The sequence below is a fragment of the Salvia splendens genome, chromosome 18, assembly GCF_004379255.2.
Source record: "Salvia splendens isolate huo1 chromosome 18, SspV2, whole genome shotgun sequence".
In the NCBI taxonomy this organism is placed as follows: domain Eukaryota; kingdom Viridiplantae; phylum Streptophyta; class Magnoliopsida; order Lamiales; family Lamiaceae; genus Salvia; species Salvia splendens.
In genome coordinates, this window is record NC_056049.1 from 2,633,774 (window position 1) to 2,659,900 (window position 26,127).

At 36.2% G+C, this 26,127-nt stretch overlaps 1 protein-coding gene and 1 pseudogene across 2 annotated transcripts; one reads left to right on the top strand and one right to left on the bottom strand.

Moving 5' to 3' along the window:
- Positions 1-799: 799 nt before the first annotated feature.
- Positions 800-2,644, bottom strand: LOC121775820 (annotated as a pseudogene).
- Positions 2,645-9,369: 6,725 nt separating this feature from the next.
- On the top strand, positions 9,370-25,992 carry LOC121776326 (protein MOR1-like). 2 transcript variants are annotated; one of them, XM_042173502.1, is made up of 54 exons: positions 9,370-9,712; positions 9,882-9,987; positions 10,096-10,219; positions 10,702-10,781; positions 10,878-11,055; positions 11,145-11,209; positions 11,472-11,554; positions 11,947-12,032; positions 12,125-12,238; positions 12,366-12,485; positions 12,631-12,733; positions 13,324-13,460; positions 13,828-13,893; positions 13,976-14,093; positions 14,172-14,209; positions 14,636-14,707; positions 14,848-14,958; positions 15,057-15,162; positions 16,091-16,203; positions 16,301-16,388; positions 16,597-16,697; positions 16,860-16,967; positions 17,056-17,161; positions 17,306-17,385; positions 17,470-17,616; positions 17,702-17,777; positions 17,868-17,992; positions 18,227-18,337; positions 18,420-18,569; positions 18,656-18,730; positions 18,830-18,911; positions 19,023-19,144; positions 19,217-19,318; positions 19,435-19,509; positions 19,811-19,906; positions 19,995-20,096; positions 20,407-20,508; positions 20,677-20,859; positions 20,950-21,061; positions 21,219-21,295; positions 21,370-21,449; positions 22,047-22,109; positions 22,259-22,382; positions 23,004-23,126; positions 23,207-23,284; positions 23,397-23,555; positions 23,655-23,813; positions 23,925-24,022; positions 24,135-24,291; positions 24,380-24,496; positions 24,601-24,696; positions 24,822-24,893; positions 25,128-25,419; positions 25,498-25,992. In XM_042173502.1, exons 1-54 carry the CDS (start codon positions 9,553-9,555, stop codon positions 25,725-25,727), a joined length of 6,048 nt encoding a protein of 2,015 aa, XP_042029436.1. In that variant the 5' UTR covers positions 9,370-9,552; the 3' UTR covers positions 25,728-25,992. The 2 variants fall into 2 exon arrangements, 1 of the variants encoding a protein (XP_042029436.1); XR_006045275.1 differs by lacking the exons at positions 25,128-25,419; positions 25,498-25,992 and having other exon boundaries at positions 24,380-24,515.
- The last annotated feature ends 135 nt before the right edge of the window (positions 25,993-26,127 follow it).

Here is a 26,127-nt window from a genome sequence, read left to right on the forward strand (position 1 = left end):
CAATTGAGATCTCATTAGAATCTTTATAAAATTACCTTTAATTTGATATAGTTTTTCCGAAAAAAATAATTTAAATAGAGAGAGTTACGTAAATTTAAAGTTTTGAGATGATTTTGAGGAGAGATAAAATAGTTAGTTATAACTACCATATATAAGAATTGACATTAATACCCTTTAAATTAATATTTAAATTTAAAATATAATCCACTCGATATTATTTTAACCACTAAATCTTCTAATTTAATAGCTAAGAATTGATCTCAATTTTAGATTAGTAATTAGTTAGCAATTGATCACAACCCGTAGCATACATATTATAAATTCTATGAATATATTGTTCTGGATTAAATATATGTGTGCATAAATTATATACATATAGTTGGAATTCTTTTTACATTTAAAATTGCTTCGTGAAAATTAATTAATTTAAAATGAAATAACATATTAAATGCCCTTTTACAATAATTTAGGATTTAAAAAAAATTAAATACATATTCATTTAGAAAAAAATAATTTTTTACTTATATACATAACTATCTCAATATCAAATTTGGAAATCATGTGCATGTGAATTTATCATAAAACTTTCAAATAAAATCAATATTGTTTATTTTCATTAAATATAACATGAGCAATTTAATAAAGAAATACGGAGTGATTAATTAGACCATTTATATCTCTACATCTAAAATCACAATGTCTACGAACCGTACGGCTTCGAATAGTGAGTGCGGATTACTAATTTTTGGTAAACCCTCTTCACGAAAAGTCAAAAAAATAATATCCCGACAGTAAAAAATACACAGGGAGATATTTTTTTCAATCTATTGAAAAAAAGGGATATTACAAATTGAAAAATCAGTCATCAAGCTCGATCTTGATACCACCAATGGTAACGACGTCGCCGCCGTTAGTCGGCACCAACGTGACCAGCACGTGCTCATCATCCTCCGCGTCGAGATCTTCCATAATATCGGAAATCGACAGCCTCAGCTGCGTCTTAATCTTCTTCTCATTCTTATGCTTGTGCGGAACATTCACGAAGCTTCCGGCAAACTCCGTGTTCTCCGCCGTCGTCACGACGTCGTCTTCGTCGTTGATGTAGACGTCGAATTTAACATAGGAATCGCGATCGACCTCGATCCCTTCGATCACCAATACCTCTTCGAGCTCATCCTTCTCCTTCTTGCTCCTCTTCTTCTTCGGCCTCTTCACCATCACTTTTAAAACCTGGTCCAGTTTCGCAGGAAACTGGGCCGGGGAGTCGGCCGCGTTCGCCCTCCCGAGCTTCTTCAGTTTCCGCAGAACTGAAGAAACCCGCGGAGTGGGGCGGCTGTTAAGCCAGGGTATGTCCACGCCCTGGTACTCGTACCCAAGTTTTCTCGGGTCGAGACAGTCCCGGACCTTGACCCGGACCATCCTCGCATCCTCGTCGTAGAAAAGGAACGACGCGTCGAGGTAGTCCGGGTCGGAGATGTCCGCGCGCCGCCCGCCCAGGGTTTTCCACACGCTCCACATCCGGTCGATGTTGGAGTGGTGAACGTAGAAAATCGGGTCCCGGGCGGCTGAGTAGAAATTCCCCATGTTCTCGGTGTTCGGCCGGGTCCTGTCGCCGGTCCAGACGTGCACCGGGACGTGGGGGATCCCCTCTATGGACCCGCCGCCCGGGTTCGGGTCCTCGCCGCGGCGGTAGGGGCTTCCGAAGAAGAGGCGGGGCGTTTTCGAGTTCGAGACCATCTGGCGGTACATGACGGTTAGATTCGTCTGCGCTTGTTGGTCCGGTGTGGTGTTCGGGTCGTTACCGTTGTAGTTGAGGTCTACTAGCACTGGTCGTAGAGGGCGGATTTAGGGTTTGCGTACATGGACGGGATCGGCATTCCACGTGGCGCGTCCCAGTTCCAGTAGGGCATGGCGAAGGTGGGGTCGCCAATGAGTTTCCCGAGGATCCGCTCGTAGAAGTAGAGGTAGTAGCGGTGGAAGGGGAAGAAGAGCCATGAGTTGTGGACCTGCAGCAGAGGACGCAGAAAAAAAATTAATAATACTTTTGTTATTTTATATATTAATTTCACTTATTTTAAAATAAATTAAAATAGAAAGAGGAGCTTAAGCCGTTGCCTGCAGCTCAAGATCGGGGAACCCTGCTTGGTCATAGGCGCCGTCGCAGTAGGCGCAGTGGACGTTGGCTTGCTGCTTGAAGCTGCGGGGGTCGTTGTCGGGGAGGGCGCGCATGAGCTCGACGGCTTTGTTGAATTAGGCGATGTAGGCGTCGTTGGCCAGGTGGGCGGCGGGGCGGACGCGGAGTTTGGGCGGCGGCGGGGGGAATTTGAAGTCGATGATTTCTCCGGTGAGGGGCGGGCAGCAGTTTGTGGAGGTCGGCGGGGCCGCATTGGGTGACGTCGGGGGCGGAGATCGGGGCGGCGAAGGAGAAGGGGGAGGTGGCGAGGGTGGTGGCGCCGTAGAGCCCGCCGAGGCCGATTAGTAGGTTTCTTCTGTCGAATTTGGAGGGGAGAGGGGATTCTTGGTCGTTGTTTGATGATTTGCATGAGATGCTATAGCTGCGGTGGCGGGGTTTGGTGGCGGCGGCGGGGGTGGTGATGGTGGAGAGAGTGGTGGTGGGATGATGCGGGAGAATGAAGGAAGCCATTTTATTTGGATGATTATGGCTATAGTATTTAGTTGGGATTAGTATTTATAGAAAAATGTTTGGATAATGGGATTCATAATTTATTCAACCCGTGGACTTATATTCACGTCGCGGAACCTTCTTCTTTGATAATGCATTTCCAAACCCTATATTTTACATTTCGACATTCTTCTTTGTTAATGCGTTCACAAACCCTATATTTTACATTTCAGCATATAATTATTCATCTAATATTAAGTTATGATGTTACTTTAATTGAAAGAGATAAATATGATTTATTGTTCTATATTTATTTATATAAAATTAGGTTGTAAAATTATTTTAATTAAGGGAGGTGACTATGACTTATTATGTGATTATTTGTCTATGATTAAGTTGTAAAATTATTTTAATTGGGTGTGTGACTATAACTATTATTATATGATTATCTGTTTAAGATTAAGTTATGAGATTCAAATTTAATTTATAAACCAAACATAACATATATACAATGAGATATAATATTTCAAATTAAACAAGCGATGTATGATTATCTTACATAGCTAACATTTAACTATAGATTGATGCATACATGGACCATTCAGCTTATAATTAATGAAGTAGTTGTAAAATTGTATTAACGTGCCCAACAAATAATGTGACGAGAACGCACCATTTACCACTTTACTTTAATGGAGTATTATATTACTAATAGCCTTTCCTTTGATTTCAATTGTGTATACTATATAGTTGAATGTTATTATTAACAGTTTACTGCGACAAATTGGGATATAATAATTGTTTTCAAATACTCATTAGAGTTAATAATTTGAAAAGTAGCGTATTTACTTTTTTAAAATTCCAAAATTTTCAAACGTTAATTGTGGTGTAATATATCATAATACTATTATGATATTATTAAAATAAGTAATTTATAAATGAAACACAAGACACTTAAAAGTGGGATGGTTAACCACCACATGATCTAACTACCCATCACTGCGTCAATCGACATTTCCACATTAATTCATCGATTCATGTCGTGATTAGTTGGAAAATTAATAAAAAGAGCACTACTATTTCTTTTAACATTTTAGCTATAACCAAACGCATGTAATCACTTAAGCAATTATCTTCAAGAAACTAATTATATAGAATCTTCACAAGCACAACTCTCACTAATCATTTAAACAGTAAACAAACTCTATGGTTTTTTATATATACCTTGCTCTTGAAAAGAAAAAGGAAAGACGAGTACATTTAGAGAAAAAAGCTTAAGAACCTCTACAAACTACACACTTTTTACCTAATTAATGAGACTTTAATACATTAATATGATGAATAATTTATGATATCAACTTGATGCACTTGTACCTAGTCAAATTGATAATAACAAATTAATAGTTTGTTTAAGATGATCATGAGTTGGAAAATTTTATCCAACAAATCTAAAAGTCAATTACTTAACAAATTTTATAGATTGTAGATTTGTAGTCATTATATTATATCCACGACCACGAGCTCCAATTTTGAAGAAAGACGGCAAGTATAGTAATTAATTTGAACCAGTCTCTCAGTCATCTAATAATCAATGCTAGCATTTACTATATATTAACAAATAAATAAATAAATAATTTTATACTAAAAGGTACAAATCCCGATCAATAATAATTAATTGGAAAATTTAACTGATTAGGGTTCACTACGAATGTCTAATTTAACTTCGCCAATTAAACTTCATATCTCTCTTTTGATTTCTACGTTTCTTTACTTTAAGTTAATGCTTCTTCAGTATTCTAGTTGCTCAACTTAGGTTATATACGTTGTCGATTATTCCATTTTTATAAGCCGGCCACCAACCTAATTCTGATTTTTTCTTAGAAATGCAAAATTATCTTTCATAAATAGCTAATTATATAAGTAGGGTATATAGTTATTTGTATTAAGGTAAGTGTTATATTCAAAGTAATACTCCATTCGTATGTATTTCATTTTATCATAAATACTCCCTCCGTCCCGGGCTACTCGCTCATTTCCTTTTCGGCTCGGAGATTAAGGAATGAGTGTATAGGAAAGTAAAAAATGACGGCTGTAAGTGAAATTTTTTACTAAAAATGGAAAGAGTGCAAGTAACTTGGGACGCCCAAAAAGGAAATAAGTGCGAGTAGTACGGGACGGAGGGAGTATAAAAGTTTGCATTAAAAGTTCAACTTCACTTTTCTATTTTTTGGAAATGTATATTATTAGATTATTTCATAAATATTCACTTCGTTCGTGAATAGAAACCACGAATCAGTTTTACTATAAATGATGATAGGTCACACATTCCACTAAACTCATTATACTCACAATTCATTTAAAATTAATACTAACAAGTGAGACTCATAATATATATCTCTAATTTTTTTGCCACTCATTTTTGCTTAACATTTCGTAACATCGTGCCAAAATGAAATGAGACTCATATTCGTGAACGAAAGGAGTATCCCATTATAAAACTAATAATAGTATGAACGTAAAACTCATATTTTATTAATTTTCATATATGATTTCTAAAATTCACAAAGAGTTAAAATGAACCTTTATTAGGAAGAGTATTAGCTATGAATAAAGGTGCTTCGAAATTCAACATCGTGATTAATGCCACAAAATCAATTGGAAGACGTTAGCACGGGACCGTCCAAAGCTAGATTAGGTGTTGATTTAGTAAGCTAATCATCATATTAAGCTTATACTACTACTATTGGGAAGATAAATAAAAAAATAAAATAAAATGATATTGATGGTTGTTGGTATAGATATAGTAAGTCGCTGTATCATGAATTGACGAAACACAATTTTGACATTGAACACTTGATTAAAATAACTAAAATGAAGTATTTTATTATTCATGACTTTTTTAATTACAAAATTTTATATCTATTCTATAATCTTCTTGAACCAAAGTCATCAAAAAGCAAAATACAACGGCGTAAAAGAGGGAGGTTTGTCTTTTGACTTCGTACTGAATTTAAGGAAATTCATGTTGTGTTTGCGTTAAATTAATCAAGTGGAAATTGAACACTAAATACTCATTTTCTTAATTGCAGTGAAGAAAATACTAATAGGAGTACATATTTTTTGTCCAAGTTAAAATTGGGTTTTTATTTGTTTTATAGCACAAGGACCAGATTTGAATATACATAAAACTATAGTTTATTTTACAGTTGGGGCACTGAACTTTGCATAAAATTTGGTATTTCCCATGAACTTTAAAATTGGTCTATAAAAGCACAAATTTTGCATTTTATTTAGTATTTCCCAATCTCACTCAAATAAGATATATTCATCAAAATCTTATTTTACCTAAGCAACCGTGATACGTTTTATGATATTTTAAATCACTTTTTAAGTTCATAACATATAGGATAAATAGTCACGTTGAAAACCACGTTGATTTAATTGTGTCAAGTATGATAAAAATACCTTGTAAGTTAATCAAATATAGTAATAGATATGCCGTTGGGAATACCAAATAAAGTGCAAAATTTATGATATTATATACCAATTTCAAAGTTCGTGGGTAATACCAAATTTTAGATAAATTTTATGATTTTAGAGACCAATTTCCCTTTATAGGTCTACTCATATTATTCCTCGTGGCCCGTGGGGAAGTTAATTTGCACCGTTTAGTAAGTTCATTTTTCCATTAAGAAATTTGAAGATTTTAATCCTTTAATCCTTTAATTTTTACAATATTATAAGATTAGATCAAATGGCTAGTTAATTAGATGTCGATTGGACACGTATGTTTCTTAGTGTTCAAACTTCAAACCATAGGCAAACGGATTTGTTTGACTATTTTGTATTAATTTAATCATTTTCAAATTAATGGTTTGATGCAAAAAACTAATCGTCGTAGGCTGCATATTTTAAAGAGTACCACATGAAAAAAAAGTGTATGCATGATGAAAGATTAGAGTACTTTTGAATGAGTTCAACAATTATGTTCTTTCCTTATTTGATATATATACCAACAATCCAATGAGAATGATAAATATAGTTTAAAAAAAGAGAGAATCATTTTTTTCTCCAATCACGAAGATTTACAAAGGATGTAGATATTTTAGTTATGAATTTCAGTTTTAGGTTAGAATACCATTATAAGCAAAATGTTTATATTTATTTAGTCATCTTTTATTTATAGATAGTGTGTAATTCATTTTTATATATATTTCATCCGTCCGTTCAATTTGAAATCTATACTTTTGCAATCTGCACTATATTCAAAAAGAGAGTTCAATTTGCAATTGATTGCATAGCAAATTGGTTTGAATGGAAATCAGTCAATAAAATGATATCAAATGTAAACACAACAGATTTAAATTATAGTCTATTGTTTTTAAAACTTTTTTTTTTGTTTCAAAAAATCGAACAATTTGACATGATACGATAGTTATCTTTTAAATTTGGATTCGATTTTTATATAAAATTTTACATTATTTTTAAAAATTTATTCACAGTCAAATTATATTTGCGATCTCAGAAATCAGTATGATATATTCGAAAGGTTTTTTTTAAAAAAGTGATCTCTTTCTCTTTTGTTCTTCATTTTTTTTTCTTTCAAATAATAATACTCCATAATTATATACTAGTATTTTATATTTATATATACTAGTACTAAAAAGCATCCGAAATCCCAAAATTGTAAATTTTGATGAGTTTATGGCCTATGATTAACGGCGCAGAGCATGTTTATATTTCTGACTGCTGACATCGTCTAAAATTGGTTCTAGAATTTGTCATGTTCAGATACTAGCCAAGTAGCCATTTTTTGTGGGCCTACCTCCACACGGCCCATGCCTTCACCCAATTGCAATGATCCAACAACTAAATTAGACATGCAGACTTAGATTAAATTAATGAGGGTTGGGCAAGGGTGACCGAATATATAAATAATAATTATACCGAAATTATTGTATCAAAAAAAATAATATTTTGCAGTATACTGTTATTTTGAGTAAGATATGATACCATATTAATAATTTTTGATGAAATATACGCAACTTATAAACATTAATTTTTCTGAGACTGAATATATTAGGAAACAAGTGGTACTTTTTTGTATACTGAATATATTAGGAAACAAGTGGTACTGAATATAAACAAATTATAAGGACTTCCCATCGCATAGTGGCGGACATCTCGAAGGACATCCCGACAGACTTTCCATAATAATAAAAATTTATAAATTCACCAAGTTAAACAATTTACGGAATTAAAATTTCGACACAAATACGGAGAAATTGCAACCACTTTATTTAAAAAAATAATAAAATAATCGGGACGTTCGTGCGGACGTCCGTGGAGTCAACGCAATGACGGACGTCCGCAAGGACGTCGTGACGAACGTCCCGGGAACGCCGCGGAACTCCGGTGTCCGCAGCGGACGTCCGTATCCGCGTCACCGCTGCACAATGGCGGACGTCCCGCGCTGAACTCCGGAACGCCGGCCGGACGTCCGCCGGGACGGGTGCCATTTTGGATGCTCTATAACAAATGACATTGAATCAATAAAAGCTAATGATTACATTGAATCTCGCATATCATATAACCACCTCTTATATTTTCCTAAACACCAACTAATTCCTCTTTTTTTTCTTTTCGGTGATGAGACAAGCTGCTAAGAGCATCTGCAACGGTAAGCATAAGCTCTCTGTCCGTCCTTGCCGCTGGCAAGGACACGCTTGTCCGCCGCTGCGCTCTTGCCGCTGGCACTGACGTGCTCTTAGCTAAGAGCACGTCCGTGCCAACGAACATGGTGACGTGATTATATTGGCCGTTGGCATTTTCTTTTTTTAAAAAAATCGAAAATAATACCAAAAATTTAAAAAAATATATTTTCGGATTCCCAAAAATATAGCCGTTTTATTACCGTTTTTTTTGAATTTTTTTTGATTTTTTTTAAAATTTAATCCCAAAATCATCTATAAATACACACATTCATCATCCATTTGGACGAAATTCGGTCACTTATGAATTTAATTAAGTAATTTTTAATTTTTAGGATTTTAATTACGCACTTTTTAAATTTTAGGATTTTAATTATGTAATTTTTATTTTTTAAGATTTTAATTATGTAATTTTTATTTTATTTGTAATTTGTAATATTATTCTGGATATTTTTAATACATTTTAATTTTGTGGAAATGTTTTTATTCAAATTGAATAATAGAATGGTGGGGCCCTTGTACTCGTCCTTGCGAAAGAGCACGGATGTGGGTGTTGTGCTCTTGCCTAAGAGCAGACAGAAAAATTGTGGCCAGGCCCACAACTGTGCTCGTTGGCAAGATTACGGCTGTGGATGTTCTAATTTTTTTTTAATGGAAACAAAACAATTTAAGATTTTCAAAAAATCATAGCGGCAGCTTACCTATCATCTGTACTACTATTAAGGTGGACTAACATATGAAATAATTCCACCTCAATTTAACCCTCAAAAAATTTTGAATTCCAAATATTTTAATATAGGCCCCGCTCCATCCTTTTCAAATTACGCCGCTCAACAACCCACTCGCTTGCACGCGCTCTTCACAATCCTAATCCCCTAACCTCCTTACACATGGCAATACCCGCCACATGTACGGCCAAGATTCGCCCGTCGATACACGCGCTCAATGTCGATTCCGGGCCTCCATCTGCCCCGAAACGTAAAACATAAAATTAGCCCTCTCTGTCTCTCTCCTCTGTTTTGTTCTCTTTTTCGAATGTGTGAGAGAGAAAATATATTACTGTCGCACCCACACCCCACCTCCCTTCCCCCACACTGAACCTCGCCGGCACTAGCCTGAGTGTGGCAAATCGATCGCCGGAGATTCCAGCTGCGAAATCGCGTCGTCATTTGGTGCTTGATTTGATTGAGGTATTCATCGTCGGTAAAAGTAAAGGAAATGTCGGAGGATGAGAAGCTGCTGAAGGAGGCGAAGAAATTGCCGTGGGAGGATCGGCTGTCGCACAAGAATTGGAAAGTGCGGAACGATGCGAATATCGATTTGGCGGCCGTTTGCGACGGTATTACAGATCCCAAGGACCCGCGCCTTCGTGAATTCGGTGAGGATTTTGATTGTTTTGCGAGATAGATCTAGTTTGTTTTGTGTCTGTTTGATCGGGCCTAGTTGATCTAAGGAAGGATACGGCGAATGCGGAGGTGTTAATGTGGTTTGGATTACTGTAGCTCGTTGCTCTTCCTTTTGGCCTAATCCTGGCGTTTTTTTGTTAGGTCCGTTTTTCAGGAAGGCGGTGGCTGATTCCAATGCTCCGGTGCAGGAGAAGGCTCTGGATGCGCTCATTGCGTTTTTGAAAGCTGCAGATGCTGATGCTGGGAGGTGAATTGTTTTTTTATAGGATTTTGTTTTTAAATTCAACTGAATTTGTTTTGAATACTGCTGAATGAGCTGCTCATTGAGTCGTTAATGGTTTGATTTCGGTTGCAGATATGCGAAAGAGGTATGTGATGCAATCGTGACAAAATGTCTGACTGGAAGACCTAAAACGGTGGAGAAGGCACAGATATCATTTATGCTTTGGGTGGAGTTGGAGGCTGTTGAAGCTTTCCTGGTACTTGTCAAATCAATAATCTGTTTATATTCAGTGACTTAATTTGTTCTTCTCTTCTGCTTATGTAACAATGGCAAGTATATCTGGCTCTTAGATCATCAGTTGTCTAACTCATCCCATTGCATGCCACCTTTGTCCGATTAGGCGTGTAAATATCAAATTGATAGTATTACTACGAGCTATGGAACAAAAACTTAGGCTAAGATATCTTTGTTGGTACCTCACAAATCATGTCATCATTCATGAGAAATACTATTTTTCCTCTTTATTCTGGCTAGATCATGTTTACGATGCATGGTTTCTGATAACTTAACTACTTGTTAAGTTTTATATGCTTAATTGCTTAGTCTTTTCAATGAAAATGAAAAAAATTCTTTTATCACATCTGATATGTATATTTGATGCATCTACAATCTGCATTGTTTTAGATGATGAAGTTGTGATTTGATATTCTAATTGGCTAAGCAATGTCTACTTTCTAGGATGCTATGGAGAAAGGCATTAAAAATAAAGTTGCCAAAGCTGTTGTACCTGCGATTGATGTCATGTTTCAGGCATTAAGGTCTGTTATTTATTAGTCTATTTTTTCTTGTCATTTTTCAAGCAAAATGCCTCTATTCGTCCTGAATTACCATGACATTTCCATGGATATCGTCAGTGAATTTGGGTCAAAGATAGTACCGCCAAAAAGAATATTGAAGATGCTTCCTGAACTTTTTGATCATCAAGATCAGAACGTTCGTGCTTCTTCGAAAGGGCTGACGCTAGAGCTTTGCCGTTGGATAGGAAAAGATCCTGTCAAGTCAATATTATTTGAAAAGATGCGAGATACAATGGTATTCCAATTTCAGATTTGTGTTAGATTCTTCTTTCCTACATTTGTGCTGTTTATGTCATTGTTCTCTCTTGTTCTCTTATAATTAAGAAAAAAGAGTTGGAGGCTGAGCTTGGTAATGTCACTGGAAATGCAAAACCAACCCGCAAAATCAGGTGATTCTCTCTCTCAATTTTACTGAGGTATTGAATATTGATACTCTGTCGTGCTCTCCTGTCGCCGATATTTGTTTTTTTTCCTTTTAATTATGCAGTGTTCTTATTACATTGATATAGTGAATCTTCCTTTTGTAAGAATGTTATGTGCATAGTTTGATGATCACTATGACAGCAGTGTTTGAGAGCATTCGCAATGTCTTTGTTATTGTTACAAGTGTTGATAGTTATTGTTTTAACTGTTGCATTTTCTATTCGTCAGGTCTGAGCAGGACAAGGAGCCCGAACCAGAAGCTGTTTCTGAGGCTGTGGGTTCTGTACCCACTGAAGAGAGTGTAGCCGATGGTATGTGCACTCTGAAATCATTGTTGGTATTTGAACTATGTTTTTGACCTATATTGTAAAGTCCCCATGTATTGTTTGGTATTTGAACAATGTTTCTGACCAAATTCAATATTGTAAAGTCCCCACGTAGCCTAGGATCGAGGCAATTCAATGCTGCCTCTTACTCTTGCAGAATCTGCCTCCCCCTGGCCTAGCCCAATCCTGGATTAGGTTCTAGGTTTTGCGTGAACCATAATTTTATACGCAACACTGATTCCGGCCCAACCATCTTAAGCTATAATATATTGAAGCTGGCTTTGTAAATGATATCGCTATTATACCTTCATGGTTTTTTTACCTAGTGGCTTAGTTTTATGCTGTCTTTTACGAGTCTAAGATATCTTCTCTATCAGCTCCTCAGGAGATAGATGAGTATGACCTGGTCGATCCAGTTGATATATTGACGCCTTTGGAGAAGTCTGGATTTTGGGAAGGGGTGGTAAGTGGCCTGTCTTTGTCATTTACCCATAACAAATATTCAAAAAGCTATTTGATGTAGCCTTTTTATTCATACTTTTTGTATTTTTTCAGAAAGCTTCAAAATGGTCTGAGAGGAAAGAGGCCGTTGCTGAACTAACCAAACTTGCATCCACCAAAAAGATTGCTCCTGGAGATTTTTCAGAAGTTTGTCGAACATTAAAGAAGGTATGCTATTGTTTCCTTGACCACAACTCAATCCAGATTTTTCTTGACTTCATGCAGAACATATTGTTTGTGTTAATATCTTGACCATGTAATTGGTGTTGCCTGCACAACATTTTGAATTTTGCAGCTTATCACAGATGTAAACATTGCTGTTGCAGTTGAAGCTATTCAAGCACTGGGCAACCTTGCTAGGGGTCTGAGAACCCATTTTTCGGCCAGTAGTCGCTTCTTATTGCCTGTACTACTGGTTAGTCCAGTACCATTTTGAAATTACAGTTGCAAAAATCCCCCAAAATGTCTTTATGTTTCACGATTCTGTCCTTTACTAAGATATAATCTGTGAGTTTTGATTATTGCTTAACATGAACTGGATCTTTGCTGACGATGTGTAGGAGAAATTGAAAGAGAAGAAGCCTACTTCAACGGAGGCCCTTACCCAAACTCTTCAGGCAATGCACAAGTCCGGATGCTTGAGTCTAACTGACACTGTTGAAGGCATGATCTACCTTTATTTAAATTGTGAACTGTTATTTAACCTCTGCATCACATTATTTCCTTGTGCTTAGAATACATCTTGTTTGCTTTCTAGCTTTTTCCTCCTGTACTTTCCTGTTTTTCATTTTTTATTGTGTTTTATCATGTATCAGACTATCAGGTCTTATGTTTGTTCTAGCTCAGCTCATTCATCATCGTGTTGACTTTTATTATATATGACATTTTAAGCAATTGCATTTCCACAGATTTTCATGCATTTGCCTCAATCATTGACATCAAGATGTAAAAGTCTCCTTTTGCTGCATTATTGATCACATGCTATCTGAAAGCAGTGCTCTCGGGCGCTGGTATTATTGGTTATAAATTACATAAGATATAAATGTATTTTCTAATAGTTTCAGTTAACTGCTTGGAAATATGTATTCTGTAATTACCACAAAAATACCTAATTCGGCTTACCTATTGTTTGAACCAATAGAATATATGCATGGTTACTCAAGGTACAAAAAAGAAGATGTGGTCTTTATTTGGGTTCGTAATGAGAGTTTTTTCTACAGTTTTAGTCCTACTGATTATTAGTATTCCTGCAGATGTGAAGGTGGCAGTGAAAAATAAAGTTCCTCTTGTAAGGTCGTTGACGTTGAGCTGGGTTACATTCTGTATTGAAACCAGTAACAAAGCGGCCATACTTAAGGTTCACAAGGAATATGTTCCCATATGCATGGAGGTTAGTTAGTAGCATAACAAGTTTTTGTCAACTATGCAGATTTATTTTCATATTTTTCAATCAATTACTTCTTTCACACCTTATATTGAATCAATAATAAGTCTCAGAAACTCATTGTTTGAATTGAGTAGCTCCGGTGTAAAAAAACTATATATTTCATAAAGAAATATGTCAGAGATGAGTTAGTGAGAAATATTCAGTTCTTTATTTTGTTTAGCTATATGTACATTGTTGCTAAAAGCATGACCAATTTTGCCTTAAGCCACTACTCAAATCGTTTAATTTATCATTGTAGTATCAATGTATCATTGTGTTGGGCCATTAGCAACTTTTTGTGATCTCTAAATTGATCTGTATGAATTTTCAGTCCCTTAATGATGGAACACCTGATGTGAGGGATGCAGCTTTCTCAGCTTTGGCAGCTATTGCCAAGGTAATTATTTCATGGTTTTCCGTCTACATCTCATTATAATTTTAACTGTCAATTTAATAGTTTTGTCATTTCTTTTATTTAGATGGTTGGTATGAGACCTTTGGAGAAGTCTCTAGAAAAGCTGGATGACGTCAGACAAAAGAAGTTATCTGAAATGATTGGGGGGTCGACCGGGGATCCTTCTACTCTTCCAAACTCAGGTTTGGTATCTGATTTTTGTTGTAATATTTGATGATTTTTAGAGTATATTTTGATCTTTGTCATTACAATACTCTCAGGTGTGGCTCAATCTTCTGGTGGAGTTGTGACCACAGGGGTAAATACTCTTCTTAACTTAGCATTTTTTTTCTTAATTATTGTGGAATGAGCCCATTGCGAAGTACTATTGATTTCACTCTAATCTGAAACATAAAAGAGATCATGAAATTTAGAATCATTTTCTATAATCTTCTGACATACAAATAAAATTGATTAGTATCTTAGTCATCAGGGCCTAACGTATAACTTTGAAACCACATTTAATGACCTTAAATGCTCATGATTTTTATAGACTGTTTAGTAGCTTTCGATCTAGTTATATATGAAATCTTTGATCATATAATGGAGCACTTAGTCCTTTAATAATTTTTTGTATCTCCTGAAATCATTGCTGATGTAAGTTGTGCCAGATTGCACTGTCAATGAGGTATGATGTGCACTGCTTTCATGTTGATCAAGTTTTGATTTCTATCGCTTTATGCAGGCCTCTGATTCGTCATTTGTTAAAAGATCAGCAGCTAGCATGCTTAGTGGAAAAAAGCCTATTGCTGCAGCTGTAAGTACAATGTTAAATATTATTTTCCAAGGAGATGGATTACGAGCACCTATTCTAGACATCTAGCTACTTCACATACACATATGGTTAATCACTGTTGACTCTTCCCTTTTGCTTGTTGTATGCCCATCTTCTTTTAGCCAGCTGCCACTAAGAAAGCGGCGTCTGGAAAATCTAGTACCAACAAAAAGAGTGATGGAGGAGGACAAACTACAAAAGTTTCTAAGCCTGTGGAGCATGAAGATGTTGAGGTCTGAGCTGCTGTTTTCTTTTTCCCCCTCTACCTGTTGTATGATGGCTGACTACATTATTAGGGAGATTTTTTTAACTGACCTAGTTTTCTTTACAGCCGACAGAAATGAGTTTGGAAGAGATTGAGAGCAGATTAGGATCTCTTATTCAAGCAGAGACAATTACTCAACTAAAAAGTGCTGTGTGGAAAGAGCGGCTTGAAGGTTAGGGTTCTTGACTTTATTTGTGACAGTTGCATATTTAGGTCATATTTAGATGTTTTTTCCCCCTTAAATTTTGAATTTGCATCATGAGTTCATTGTTTCCCTTCCCACTTTTTTGGGTGTAAACCTATTTCTCAACCATATGATTTGCAGCTTACAGAAAATAGTGATTGTGTGTTTGGTCTCTCAACTGAGGATTTGGACACAATATCATGCATCATAGAAATTTGTTACATATCAACGTATGGAAAATATTTTATCTGGCTCTGATGCTAAAGTATGCTTAGAAAAATTACTCTTGACCTGTGCATCAGTTTTGCAAGTCAGTTGGTGTCTTATGATCATTTCATAGATCATTTTTCAATATAATTTTATCATTCTTCTTTTTTTCTTGAGGAATTTTCTATGCTCTTGTGGAAGAAATTGTTAGTTTTTCTGTGTGGTTTTCCTTTTCTAGTTCCTAAATATTTTATAGGTTTAGCAACTTTATTATGGTATTGTTCTGTCTTAGTCATTCTTTCTCCAAAAATTACAAGTTTATGTAGCCAAGAATCTACTTGGTTTGTATTTTTCTTTTGCTTTTAAGATAAACCTTTATCCATTCCTTTGCCATTGTTTAGCTGGGATAAAATTTTATCATGGGTATTTGAAGCGAAATAGTGTCTGAGGTGTAGATTAATCCTCATATCCTGCCTTTATATATTTAATTTTCTTGATATTCTCTTTGCTTCATCCAGTGAATATTTAAATGCTCCTTTATTTATTGATCTCTTCTCATAAGGATAGGTATTACTACATTGTAATATACATATTATCTTTGGCTTCTTGATGTTAGGGTATTGCACGCATGGAATCAATTTTATCTTTGTTATCTTGCTACTGATAAAATCTGTACTCTGATTTTTGATTTATTAATTTTTTGTTTCAGCTATTGTGTCGTTTAAAGAACAGGTTGAATCACAAACAGATTTGGATCCATCTGTTGAAATGTTGATTCGTTTACTTTGTGTTATTCCTGGTTGGAATGAGAAAAATGTTCAGGTGCTATATCCAGAAACTTATAATTTTTATGTAACTTCTTTGTTTTTACGGACTTCTTGGACTACTGAACTTAGCCTAAGCATGGTCTGTTGATCAGGTCCAGCAACAAGTTATAGATATTGTCACCCACATTGCTGCGACGGCATCAAAGTTTCCTAAAAAGTGTGTTGTGCTTTGCCTTTCAGGTCAGAAACTTCTATAGTTTGGTGCAATCAGTAACTTGAAAATTTAACACTATGTTATAGCATTTCTTTAATTGGCTAAGTAGTCATTTCTTGCAGGTGTAACTCTTACATGTAGTTTTGAGATGCAAATGCTCATAGTTCTCTGATGTTCTCCGAGTTAAAATTAATAAGCTTTTATTTCTTACATATGCTAGTATTTACTTGATAGGTATTACTGAAAGAGTAGCTGACATAAAGACTCGTGCTCAAGCCATGAAGTGTCTTTCCACTTTTTGTGAAGCTGTGGGTCCTGGTTTTATTTTTGAGAGGGTAATTCCTTTTTCATTTGTATTTATTTTAGACCAATTTTAAAGTTTATGGGAAATACCAGAATTAGGCCAAAGTTTGTGGTTTTAGGGACCGGTATCCCAAGGTAATTTGTCATATTGAGAAACACGTTTGGATTTATTATTTCTTATGTGGCTCTTTCAGATGTATAAAATTATGAAGGAGCACAAGAATCCAAAGGTTCTTAGTGAAGGCCTGTTGTGGATGGTTTCTGCAGTGGACGACTTTGGTACTTCCCATATTAAGCTGAAGGTTCTCAACTTATTAATAAGAATTCTCTCATTACTTTCCGACTTAGATTCTGACTTGGTTTTAACATGAGTAATAATAAACATTCCAGGATTTAATTGACTTCTGCAAGGATGTTGGATTACAATCTAGTGCAGCTGCAACTAGAAATGCTACAGTTAAACTGATCGGTGTCCTTCATAAGTTTGTTGGCCCAGGTGATACATTTTTTAATCTCAGCTTTCATATGTCGGGATGTGTTGGGGAGGTCGGGGGGCACTTTTTAGAGGGGGTTTATTGAATCATAATAGTCAGATGTTAAGAGAAATTAAGTTATTAACTGTTTTTTACTCTCCTTGAAGATATAAAGGGATTTCTGTCTGATGTTAAACCTGCTCTACTAAGTACTCTTGATGCCGAGTATGAAAAAAACCCGCACGAGGTAAATTCTTTTCGGTGTTACACTGTTATTTTTCCCATGATCAGTTTGTTCATCAGCTCAAATATCAAACATTACTCTTTGCAGGCATCTGCAGTTCCAAAGAAGGTTGTTAAAGTAACTGATGCTACATCATCTGCGGTGACTGGTGGCATGGATGGTCTTCCACGTGAAGATATCAGTGAAAAGATCACCCCCACTTTGTTAAAAGGCTTAGAGAGTTCGGATTGGAAGGTTTGTTTTATATATGTTTGTTAATCATTAAATTTGTGAATGGTTTGAGAGGGCATGCTGTTAATCTGACTTGTCTTATGTCTAGGTCCGTTTGGAATCTATTGAAAGCGTAACCAAAATTCTGGAAGAGGCGAACAAACGTATTCTGCCTGCTGGAACTGGTACATTTAGGGAAAATTTTGAAATAACTATCAACCTTTCTGTATATATAATTATCTATATGATATGGCCGGTTATCTTTCTTGCTTTAGGAGATCTATTTGGAGCTCTAAAAGGGCGTCTACACGACAGTAACAAAAATTTGATTATTGCCACTTTGTCCACTATTAGTGCTCTTGCGACTGCGATGGGACAGCCAGTTGAGAAGTCAAGCAAGGTACTCTCTTATACTATTAGTTATAGGTTTATTAAGAGTCTCTTGCGCTAACTAACTGTGATATACAATCCCAATATTATAAATTTTAAACACTTGGGATCATTAAGCAAATCACAAATTCTTAAAAGCCATCAGTTGTACTTTTAAATGCCAAGTTACCAATATTGAAACTCTTCTGTCATGCACATAGCTCCTGTGAACGCTTGATCATTTACATGAATGTGGCTCATGCAGGGCATTCTTTCCGATGTCTTGAAGTGTCTTGGTGACAACAAAAAGAATATGCGTGAGTGTACATTGAGTACCTTAGATGCTTGGCTTGGTGCTGCTCATCTTGATAAGATGGTCTGTAGTCGATTTGGAAAATAGTGTTTTTTGTCCTCCTGCTTTGAGTATCGTTGACCTCTTAATTTGTTGCTGTCTTCAGCTGCCATATGTTACAGCTGTTCTCACAGACGCTAAAGTAGGCGCAGAAGGGCGCAAGGATCTTTTTGATTGGCTATCAAGACAACTTGCTGGATTGGCTGAATTTCCTGATGCAATACAGCTGCTCAAACCCACTGCATCTGCTATGACGGTATTTCATTATGCAAAGTGGTTATTTTGTAGGTAGCTGCTTGTGTCAACTTTATGTCTCAGGTTTTTTCTTGGTTACCTTTCCAGGATAAATCAGCAGATGTTCGTAAAGCTGCTGAAGCATGCTTTAATGAAATATTGAGGGTTTGTGGACAAGAAACGGTATGAACATCCAAATTTTTTATTACTTGATTAAGGTTTGCTAACTCTGTTAGCCGCTAGGTGGCTATAGAACCACATCTTATATCTTTCCCCTTATAGGTTTCCAAAAATTTGAGAGATATACAAGGTTCTGCTTTAGCTATTATTAGCGAGCGACTGAAGCCATATGGAGCTTTTCAAGGTATTATGCTACTTACCATTACTCATTCATCTTCTACTAAAAAAGATATAATGTTTTTCCACTTTTCCATATCATTATATTGATTTTTTTCGTGCCACATATTCATTGCAGATAATTATGACTCTAATAGATCTGTTTCGTCAAGCATGACATCCAAAAGCAGCCTAAAGACTGCAAAGCCAAATGGTCATGGTGACCGTGCAACTCGGCATGGAAGCAGAAATGCACCTTCAGTACGTTTTCTGTGGTTAATATCTTTCTTCTGAAACATAATGTATTTGTTAATTGATGTCCTGTTTATTTAGAGAGCTGTTCCTAGCAAAGGATCCAGGCAAGAATCCGTCTTGTCTGTTCAAGACATCAACATTCAGTCACAAGCTCTGATTAGTCTGAAGGATTCAAACAAGGTACACATTTATTTTTTCAGGGAAACAAAGTGCAATTATTTTGGTAACTACAGGCTGCAAATATTGTTGTATCTATTATGCAAACAAAGTAGATAAATTTAGTGTTACTCTCGCAGGATGACAGAGAAAGAATTATTGTTCGCAGATTCAAATTCGAAGAATTGCGTATTGAGCAAATTCAAGATCTTGAGGTTTTTGTTCTCTTTTAAGATTTCTTTATTAATGTTGTGCTCTTCAGACTTATGTTTAATCCTTTTTTGGTGTACTGTATAGTGTCTGCTGTATCTTGGTTCTTATAATTTATGGGATTAGCCTTTTCATATCATACAGGAGGCCTTTATACAACTTTTTAGAATTTTTGTGTTGCTTATGTAATTTTTTGCTTGTACAACTTTTTAGAACTTTTGTGTGGCTTATGTAATTTTTTGCATGTGATGATATGTTACATTCTTTATAGATGTTAGTAAGTGATTTTGCTTACTTTTCAAACAGAATGATGTCATGAAATACTTTCGAGAGGATCTGCATCGGAGGCTCTTAAGTGCTGACTTCAAAAAGCAAGTTGATGGCATCGAGATGTTGCAGAAGGTTCTTTCAAAATAAATTCTAGTTTTGATTGTGTAACTTGAAATTTTCGTTTAACCTTCTGTTTGTTTATGTTTGTTTATGATTGCAGGCTCTTCCATCCATGGGAAGAGAGGTGATTGAAGTATTAGATATCCTCTTGAAGTGGTTTGTGTTGAGGTTTTGTGAATCCAATACATCATGCTTACTAAAGGTAAATAGGATTTTATTAATTTCTGTTATTTTTTGTCAGCATGCCCGTGTGCTTGGCTGTCTGAATGTATCAAATGATATTTTTGAAAAAGGAATGAGTGGTAGCATATTTGATGAGTGATATTAGAACATTTATTTATTCATCTTGTTTGTGGAATTGCTAAAATTACAAATTGTTATTGATTCTCCCATATCTATCTCTCTAATGATGTTACAGGCTGTGAATATATAGGTCTTGATAATTCTTATTTATCATATTTTAACCATCTCGAATCCTTTCTTGAATCTTGATCTTCTGTATCTTTGGTAAGGTACTTGAATTTCTTCCGGAGCTTCTGGATCTGTTGAGAAATGAGGGCTACACTATGACAGAAGCAGAGGCAACCATCTTTCTTCCTTGCTTGGTTGAGAAGGTAACTGATGTGTTAACTGTCTGTAATATGCTTTTCTTTGTTGTTAGAGTTTTCTGTCTGGAAGTCTATGGAAAATGATTCTGGTTGTTTTGAATTCAATTGAATTTATTTTATTTTTAAATGTAATATCTCAACCAGTATCCAATGTCTTATTCGCTTTTACTGCAGTCTGGGCATAACATTGAAAAAGTTCGAGAAAAAATGCGGGAACTGATGAAGCAAGTCATCCAAACACATTCTGCTGCAAAGACTTTTCCTTATATTTTAGAGGGTTTGCGTTCTAGGAACAACAGAACAAGGATCGAGTCTGCTGACCATGTTGGATTCTTATTAGATAACTATGGAACTGAGGTAACGATTTAGCCAGTCCTTCACTGCATCAAGTCTCTAATGCTTTGTTGTTTTTGTGTGCTATATCTTTCCATGTATTCCTCTTGGCAGATAAGTAGCCAGTTAAAATCCTTGCAAATTGTCGCAAGTTTAACTGCTGAGCGAGATGGTGACACCCGCAAAGCTGCATTGAATACTTTGGCTATAGGCTATAAGATTCTTGGTGAGTCTATAACTTACTGTTGTTGGGTTGTTCATTTAAACTTTTTATATGTTATTCGTTGTTTCGTAAGCTAAGGAAGTTGTTGTGGCAAGTGAATGCATAGTTATTACTTTTGTTTTGAACATGGTCTTTCTTGATATTTCTGCAAATAATGTAGGTGATGATATTTGGAGATATGTTGGAAAGCTTACTGAGGCACAAAGAAGTATGTTGGATGATAGATTTAAATGGAAGGTCAGTAAGTTGTGGTTCATGTCAACATTTCATTCGGTTCTTCCACTAAACAGTTGTTTTTTTTGGATCGTCAGGCACGAGAGATGGAGAAGAGGAAGGAAGGCAGGCCAGGAGAAGCTAGAGCTGCCCTAAGACGCTCAGTGCGAGAAAATGTGTACGATTTTTAATGCACAGTTGCATTTTGTTTAGCCACACAATGATTATTTCATGGACATATGTGTTTCTTTATTTGTCTAGATCTTACTAGGTCCAACTAAGTTTTCATGAAAAGGTGTGCCATCAACATCTTTCAACCAATTCCTGGCTCAACCTACCTGGAAATCCATTATATATACACTCGATAGTTATATGTTGGTTTTAGTTTATGAACGCCATTAAGTGGGAACATCAACATATTTGGATATACTAGCTGTTACTACTAACTAGAGTATAGAGTTTAATCTGTCCATCATGTTTTTGTCCGCTCTAAGGCTCATTTCCATTGAGGTTTAAAATTTCTTTTAGCGGTTAGAACTTTGAGCCAAGTAATTTTGTGACAGAAAAACTGAATTAACAGCTTATGTATGTTGAAATTGCTGTTATATGTGTATACCCTAGAATATACTAAATGATGGAAAGGAATGTCTTTGGACCCAAATCTATTCCAAGTTGTTCTCTGTCAAGGCAATACATTTATTGTAAAGTGTTGCTATGTTTTATATTTTCATAACATTGAAGGGATGATCATTAATGACCTCATTAATGCCCACAGGTCTGATCCAGCTGAGCAAAGTGGGGACTTATCAAGATCCATGGGCATCCCAACTTTCAATCGGTACTCAAACTTTTATGTACTGAATTACTAAGTGTCTATATTCAACACCATTATCCAGACTGAGTTGCTATTTTTCCTTGAACCCACTATCTTATAATAATTTATAGATGTGTTTGCTTTCTACTAATTTCTGTCGTTTTTTCTCTTAGGGAGAACTATGGCCTTCCTGAAATCCACACAGATAGACTGCCAATGCCACGGGCTTATTCTGGTGTTGGCCTCACAGACTGGAATGAAGCTTTGGAAATCATAGAATATAGTTCTCCTGAACAGGTATATAAATAAATACCTATGGATGATGTGTCAAAATGTAGTTATTAAGTTTGATTGGGGATAGGGTAAAGATGAGGAATATTTTTCAATGGAATACTTTTTCTAAAGATTAGGCATGTCCTTGAAATATCTGTTCAGATTTGTTCTCGATGCATTTGAAAGTTGTCCAAAGAACCAAATAATGTGATCATTTCTGAATATCAGTTATGGTGAATCAATAGTCTTCGAATCACATTTAACTGCGTAAATAACTTTTTGGATACTATTTTTTAAAAAGTTTGTACGTTACTGAGGAAGCAAATAGACTGCCCTTTTTTTAGATCTGACAAGACTGAGTGGTTGATATGTTTAAAGAATTGCTTATCCGTTATGACCTTGGCATAACCTTCTGATTTTGTATGTTCATGTGATCTAAAATAATCATTTGTTTTTCAAAATTGTATTAGCACTCTTCTTATTGCTTCAATTAGAACTTTGTTTATCTAATGTCTATTTTTTCTTCATAATTTTGTCTACTGACAATGTCTCCAATACTGTTTTGTGTGTCCAATGTCATTTGTGTATTTATTTGGGCAATGATAGCCTTCTTTTGAGAAACTTATAGTTGTTTTTCGTCTGCAGGCTGTTGAAGGGATGAAAGTTGTGTGCCATGAATTGGCACAAGCAACTGCTGACCCCGAGGGGAGCACAATGGATGATATAGTGAAAGATGCTGATAGACTTGTTTCATGCCTGGCGAATAAGGAAATTATTCTGCTATTTTTTGACATACCTCCTTGGTATTGTTTCCAGGAGATCCTCACAATTGTTATCGTTTCTAGCAGGTTGCGAAGACTTTTGACTTCAGCCTCACTGGTGCCTCTTCAAGATCTTGTAAATACGTCCTAAATACTCTGATGCAGGTAAGTATTAATGACCTTTTAACTAATAATGCCTAAAATTGAAGATCCATGTCATGATTTTGATTATTTGGATGTTAATTGAGGTCTGAAGTTGTTATTGCTTTTGTTGCAGACTTTTCAGAACAAGAGGCTTGCTTATGCAGTTAAGGAGAGTACTCTTGATAGTCTCATCACGGAACTGTTGTTATGGCTCTTGGATGATAGGATTCCGCAGATGGATGATGGAAGTCAACTTTTGAGAGCTTTGAATGTTCTGATGTTAAAGATTCTGGTAACTATCACTGTAAAACTTATGAGGCAAGCATGGCTAGTTTTTCTCCCCTCTTCTTGTGAATATAATTGCCGTTGTGTGGCTGGATTGCACGTGCAGGATAACGCAGAGCGTACTTCATCATTTGCTGTGCTTATAAATCTGTTAAGACCTCTGGATCCATCAAGATGGCCATCTCCAGCATCAAATGAGTCTCTTGCAATCAGAAACCAGAAGTTCTCCGATTTGGTTGTTAAATGTTTGATCAAGCTCACAAAGGTATTATATCTTGATCTGTTTTACTGATGTTTGGTATTTCATCTGTAGTTCAATTAACCTCTCCCTTGTAAAGCCGAATCACTTAACCCCTCCAATATTCACATGAAACAGGTTTTGCAAAATACCATTTATGATGTAGATCTTGATCGTATCCTACAGAGTATCCATGTATATCTGCAAGAACTAGGAATGGATGAAATTCGTAAGAGGTACAGTAAATTTACAGTTTTGATCAACATTTTAGGTGTGGCTTTGGTGCCATTTTATTGTGGTTTGAACAAGAATGCGTGTTAATTGTTTTTTCTTATGGAACGATTGAAGAGCTGGAGCTGATGACAAACCACTTCGAATGGTTAAAACTGTTCTCCACGAGCTTGTTAAACTGCGTGGGACAGCCATCAAAGGTCATCTTTCCATGGTGCCAATTGACATGCAACCACAACCTATCATTCTTGCCTACATTGATCTAAATCTACAGGTATTTTTGGTGTATTCTTTATGACATGGTTTTTACTTTCATTATTTGCTCACTAATTCACTATCATGCCCTCGACAATATTGAGCAGACACTCGCAGCTGCTAGAATGCTGACACCATCTGGGCCTGTTGGGCAAACTCACTGGAGTGACTCAACTGCCAACAATGCTGCACCGGCTACACACTCAGCAGATGCTCAGCTGAAGGTACAGCTGTCTTTTGTTGGTAATCATTTTTTTTTTCGTCTTTTGCCTTTCACCCCATGCTTCCCTCCCGTTTCTAAATCTGGACTTGATGTTTGCTATAACAGCAAGAACTGGCTGCAATATTTAAGAAAATTGGCGACAAGCAGACTTGCTCCATTGGTCTGTACGAGCTTTATCGCATAACACAATTGTATCCTCAGGTAAGCAGTGTATATACATGGGTAAATGACTTGATATATACTACTCCATGTATATACATATTTGTGATAGTGTGCTAGTTCGTGTTATTATATTATAATTTGTATTTTCCTCAATCTTTTCCCAGGTTGATATTTTCGCTCAGTTGCAAAATGCTAGTGAGGCATTCCGAACATACATTAGAGATGGTTTGGCCCAGGTCTGCTCTGATTTACTTGCTGCATTCTGCTCTGTTCCCTGCTTATTTTTCTGTAGTTATTATCTCTTAGTATGTTTAGTTTATATTTTCATAATTTGAGTATGTTTACGGCTCTTTAGTTTGTTAAGAGTTCTAACAGAGGTGACGAAAAATGATTTGTTATTTTCTAGTTCAGTTTATCAATTAGTTCATTCTGTTCTGCCTTTTGTGTTCTGAGTTTCATTCTTTTGGCAGATGGAGAAGAATGCAGCTGAAGGAAGGACTCCTTCGAGCGTACCTCTGTCCACTCCTCCACCAGCAACGCTCAACCTCTCTCCAAGATATGGCGCTGTGCCTCCTGTGAATGCGGACTCATTAAATGACCCGAGAAACATGAATGCAGGTGGTGAACCCCCAAATTTTTCACTACCACCATCTTTTGCTGAGGATGATCATCGGCTTGTCAATGCCCAGAAAGCGTCGTACGATCCGTCTGGGTTACAACAGAGCTTTGACGAGCCCAGAAATGACAGAATGCCAATTGGTGGTAAGTTAAACGCATCGAATTTTACTGCTTCTATTTCCAACCCAACCTTATTCTCACCTTATTTATCCGAAACTGCAGTGTCAAATGGAACCCTAGACGCGATCAGGGAAAGGATGAAGAGCATCCAGTTAGCAGCTGGCGGAGTGAATCCAGAATCAAGAAGCCGGCCATTGGTGCAAGTAAACGGGAACGTTAGTGAAGGGCATGGCACTATGCAGGGCGGGATACTACCTATGGATGAGAAAGCGCTATCCGGGCTTCAGGCACGGATGGAAAGGTTAAAGAGCGGCTCATTTGATTCTATGTAGGTAGAGAGTATTCTTTCGTTATTGCGGTGAAGTATCCCTCGGGATGGGATATGCTCATTTTGTAAATGGAGAGTGTGTAACTACTATACGACATTTTCCTAGTATTATTATTATTATTACTACTATTATTATTGTGCACATTTTGAGGTTGCTGTAGCTCAGCGCAACTTCATGTAATTTTTGTTTCTAATTCAAGAAATCGAGAGAACATAACCCTAGTGTTGCAACTCGTGCTAGTCCAATGAAACTGATGTTTGTAAGTGAAGTGGTGTTTCTTAATTTTCTTCTAGTGCATTGCATCATCTCACACATCATACGCCTTTGTATTACTGTAGTTGAGTCATTTATTTTTCTTGTCGTTCCACTATAGTTGAATTATTCATTAGTACCTTTATTTTGG

Bases quoted from the DNA above. Each gene is read 5' to 3' on its own strand.
- LOC121776326 (XM_042173502.1), top strand. From the start codon at position 9,553: ATGTCGGAGGATGAGAAGCTGCTGAAGGAGGCGAAGAAATTGCCGTGG. The intron at 20,509-20,676 runs GTAACTGATGTG...CTTTTACTGCAG, and splicing joins TTCCTTGCTTGGTTGAGAAG to TCTGGGCATAACATTGAAAA. The intron at 21,450-22,046 runs GTACGATTTTTA...TAATGCCCACAG, and splicing joins CGCTCAGTGCGAGAAAATGT to GTCTGATCCAGCTGAGCAAA.